We start from the raw sequence: 5,040 nt of genomic DNA, 5'->3' as shown, positions 1-5,040 counted from the left end.
AAATAAAAAAAAAAAAAATAAAAAAAAAAAAAAAAAATAATAATATAAAAAAGTAATTATATTTTTGTTCAAATTTCTTTATTGTTTTCATATCTCATATTTTATCCCCCATTATTATTATTTTTTACTTTTTTTTCTTTATAATTAGGGTTTTATTAATTATTTTTGTAATTAGTATGGTCTTATCATTACCTTATTATATCTTATCATTTTTTATTTTTATTAGATTTTTATTATATTTTTTTATTGTTGTTTTTTTTATCATTATCATTGTTATCAATTATTATTTTTACTATTTATTATTATTATTTTTATTATTATTATAACATTAACAATCTTTTTATTATCAATGTAATAATAAAAGATCTATTAAAATAATAATAAAATATTTTTTTATAAATTTTTATTTTATTTTTATTATTATGATTGAAATTAGATAAAATAGTCTAATGATAAGGAAAATCATAAATTAATAATAAAAAAATATATTATTAATGACCCTCATTATCATTATGACTATTTATATAATTACAATCATAAAAATAAATAATAAAAATAATAAAAATAAAATATATTATTATTATTATTATTAAATTGATATTTTTAATTACTTTGTATAAAAAGTTGTTAATGTATAAAATAAAATAATAATAATAAAAATAATAGTAATAAAAATAAAATGATAACAATGATAATATAAAAAAAACAACAAAAAAAATGATAAAAAAAAATCATAATAATAATAATAATGATAATGATTTAAAAGGGTATGTAATGACCTACAATTAAAATAATAATATAATAAAACCATAATTATAATAGAAATAAAGTAACAATAAAAAATAATGGGATAAAAAATGATATAATAAGAAGAACAATAATGATAAAAAGAACAAAAAGAAAATTATATATTATTTTATTTTTATTATTTTTTTTTTTTTTTTTTTTAATTTTTATTTTTATTTTACTATTTTATTAGTAATAAGATAATAGTAATGGAATAGAAATAATAAAAAAGGGTAAAATGATGCTAGATAGTAACAAAAAAATGATAATAATAAAAATGTAAGGATAAAAATAACAGTGATGATAATGAAAAACAATATAGTAAAAATAGTAAGGGTAAGATAATGTAATGATAATAATGATAATAATAATTATAATGATAATGAAAATAATGGTAGTAATAATAATGATAAAAATAATAATAATAATGATAACAAACAAAAAAAACAACAACAACAACACAACAACAAACAATAATAAAAGTAAAGAAACTATGATCATAACAACAAAAACAACAACAACAACATCAGAACAGCAATAATGATAATGATAATACATTTGATAATAGTAATAATTATGATAATGATAATGACGATCATCACCATAATTACAGTAATAAAGGTAATGATAATAACAAAAATAAAAACCCAAAAGTAACAGTGATGAGAATAATGATAATAACAAAAAAAATATAGTAATATTCTCGAGAAATCATTTGATATAAAATGGTAACCCCGCGACTTCACTGTGATGTGTTATGTCAAATGTGTCTAAAGAAAAACGATTCTGGGTCGATCTTCAGATTATTTACACTGTATCATATCTAACATCCAAACAATGCTCTTGGATATTATGACAACGAATGTAGTTGTAGAATAAATGACTATATTATCTGAAACGATTATAAGCAATCTAAATTATTTAAAATCATTTCGGCATTGTGGAGTGTCAATAGTAAAACATGTCGTCGACGGCTTGGGACGAAATCAAGCGGCTGGCTGCTGATTTTCAGCGAGTTCAGCTCACTTCGTCACATCAGAAGTAAGGAATACCGGAAAAGAAGCTAAAAGTATTTATAGGCATATGCGATCAATTTAAAGAGATAACAGGTCTCGGAAGTTTAAAGATTTGTCGAAATAGTTGCAACGAGATCTATAAGAAATTTTGACATAAGATTAATTGTCAAATGTCTGTCATTCAGGGAAGGAGAACAAAAAAAAAAAAAGCCCAGATACATTGAAATATGCGCTCGATCACCAGTAGACAGACTTTCATGAACAAATTGTTTATTGGTCGGTTAATTTTTTACATGGAAGAAATCGAAATATTTTATATGAAACTTTCCCTTTTCTGTATGTATAAGATTGATGGTAATTCATACTGAAAGGGCAGAATTGCAGACACAAACAGTACAGATATTCATCAATTACTTATTATTTGTACAATTCACGTTGGTTTTAGTGAGTGGCCTGGTATTTAAGTGACACATGAAATACATTATGCTAAATATTTTAAAAACTATGATTATGATAAATTTAAGATTATATTTAGTCTATAGTGTCCAGACACGTAATTTTAAACATTCCAGACTTAGTAGTTTTAATCTTTGGGAAAACCCATGTGATGTTGGTGTAATAAAGAGTGGGTGTAATAAAGTGTGTTTGCCATATATGCATTGGCTTGTCATAGATAAAATTTGGTTAGATTTTTCAGTTGTGACATGGCTTTTATTGCAGAGAATAATGATTTCACATGTAATTTGATGTTATTAAAATGAATTAGATTTTCATTTGTATTGCAAGTCTGCAGTTAAGAAGCTAGCAACCTCTCCCCACCTGACAGGTCACATAGCCAAATGTAAATTTAGGCATTTGGGTAGAGGGGGAGGGGAAGGGAGGCATGGATCATATAAAGTATATTTGTTTTCTATATTATGTAAAATGAAAGAAAATGTTAAGTATGTGTTATTCTGTCACTTATATTCCCCTTTGAATTAGTGTTGAAAGGGACAGGTCACAAATCAAATGTGATTATGAATGCAAAAGTCATTGTGTAACTGAATTAAGGAACTGAAAATGATTCTGATAAAATTGCCAGCAAAACAAACTTTAACCTGTTTTGTGATGTTTGAGCACGTAGAGTTCTTTTCCTTGACTCATGCTTGGATAAGTCAGAAATACTTTATCTTGTTCCATTACATGACGTGTTTGATTTTGGTCGATATTCACCGCATACTTGCCTCATTGACACATATAAACAACAAAATTTGTAATAGTCCATTTTTTTCAAAGTGTACATTTTCTATATAGCTTAATGCTTTAGAAAATTTGCCAATATCCGAGTGGTGTAGGAGGCATATTTTTAGAAAAACATGGAATGGAATGTGATAGAGGGACCAGTTTGTGTCTGCCCCAACCTTGAGTCAGATTTATGCCAATAACTATCTCCATATATTTGCATGTTGCATTTTAAAATTTCTCAGCACAATGTTGTAATAATAAATGATTATTAGAATGCAGGTGAAATTATAGTAGAAAAGGCATAGGTTATTTAAAGTGAAGATCACCGGATAGATATGGTCATTAATGTTATAGTAGAGTATGATAATGTAAAAAAGAAGGATGAGAAATAGAAAAAGGTGGAAAACGAGAGTAAAGATATAGAGTGAAGATAAATAAATTCTATGGAATGATGTGTAGAGAATGAAGAATTGTAAGTCTAGTCCTGTAGCACTACCATATGTCATGGAATTGAGTATATATACTTATTATATAAGTAACATGGTGTTTCTCACATTAACTCTCCCCCCTCTCTCTCTCCCTTTCTCCCTTTCTCCCTTTTCCTTTTTCTTTTCCTTTTTTAAAAATTATCCTGCCTTATGATTAAACTTATGTGTCTCTCCATCCCTAGATTATCAGAGCGCAATTGCATTGAAATTATCAGCAAGTTAGAGAAGCTTGGTCTTCTCAAAGTCTACCACACAAATGATGGGAAAGAGTACATTACCCCGGAACATCTTACTAAAGAGATTGAAGATGAGCTGTTTGTATGCGGAGGTATTTAAGGAACCTAATATTACTTTTCTCTTTAAGGTTGATGTTTGTGACATAAGATGCAAAGGCATTGTGTGTGTGTGTGTGTGTGTGTGTGTGGTGTGTGTGTGTGTGTGTGTGTGTGTGTGTGTGTGTGTGTGTGTGTGTGTGTGTGTGTGTCTGTCTGTGTCTGTGTCTGTGTCTGTGTCTGTGTCTGTGTCTGTGTCTGTGTCTGTGTCTGTCTGTCTGTCTGTCTGTCTGTCTGTCTGTCTGTCTGTCTGTCTGTCTGTCTTTGTCTCTATCACTTATTGTATATGTTGTAAGCATGTCTATTTTTCTTCATTTATTTATGTGCAAAGTTTTCTTATATGATAATTATAATAAAACTTTCAGTGACAGTTGAGAATAGTTGAAACGTAATGGTTTATAAATAATACCTTGATCCTGCATCTCCTTATAGGTAGGGTGAACCTCACAGAGCTGGTCAATGTACTTGGTGTTGATCTCTCAATAATTGAAAAGCGAGCTGCTGCCCTAGCCAACAGACAGTCCTCAAAGACATACCTTGTGCTAGGAAACCTTGTATCAAAACATTACCTTGATACCATTGCGGAGGAGATAAATGAGAGACTGATGCAAGCTGGCTGTTTGAATCTAGTGAACCTTGTAAAGAAGTATGACCTTCCAGAAAATTTCTTGTTGGAGGTAGGAGGCTTTTAAAACAGATTTCTTGATAAAAGAGAGAGGCATTTTACTAGGGCCTTTATTGATATTTGGATATACTTACTATTGAATGAAATACTTAATGAGAAAATTTAGGGTAGTAATGAGAAAGATTAGGATATTAGTTTTTGGAGATTAAACTTTCAGTTCATCCAGTAAGTATGATTACAGTAATAAAAGATTTAGAAATCATTTTGATTTCACAAAAAAGGGGGGGACATGTAATGAGTATTAATGCTTGTAATTTTTTAAATGAACAGTAATCAACAATTGCAGTTGATAATTGTTTAATACACTCTTGGTGGAATTTTCCTATTGCTTACCAGGTTTTGCACCAGTCACCTGCTAGTCTGATTTTGAGTCTACTTTTCAGGGGCTGTAACTCCATCAGGGTCAAAGAATTGAGAAATATGACATGGGTGCTTTTGCTTGCTTTTCATGATGTAATTAGTTTTACTATTCAATCTCATTTTTTGCAGGCTTAGAGACAGGGAATTTT

General features: G+C 28.4%; 1 protein-coding gene across 1 annotated transcript; it reads left to right on the top strand.

Annotated features, from left to right (window-relative positions):
• The first annotated feature begins 1,689 nt into the window (after positions 1-1,689).
• On the top strand, positions 1,690-4,538 carry LOC119574030 (E3 UFM1-protein ligase 1 homolog). The gene is made up of 3 exons (XM_037921120.1): positions 1,690-1,827; positions 3,697-3,842; positions 4,279-4,538. The coding sequence occupies exons 1-3, from the start codon at positions 1,748-1,750 to the stop codon at positions 4,536-4,538; spliced, it is 486 nt and encodes a 161-aa protein (XP_037777048.1). The 5' UTR covers positions 1,690-1,747.
• Positions 4,539-5,040: the final 502 nt, after the last annotated feature.

The sequence above is a fragment of the Penaeus monodon genome, chromosome 6, assembly GCF_015228065.2.
Source record: "Penaeus monodon isolate SGIC_2016 chromosome 6, NSTDA_Pmon_1, whole genome shotgun sequence".
NCBI lineage: Eukaryota > Metazoa > Arthropoda > Malacostraca > Decapoda > Penaeidae > Penaeus > Penaeus monodon.
This window is presented reverse-complemented; position numbering and strand designations above follow the sequence as displayed.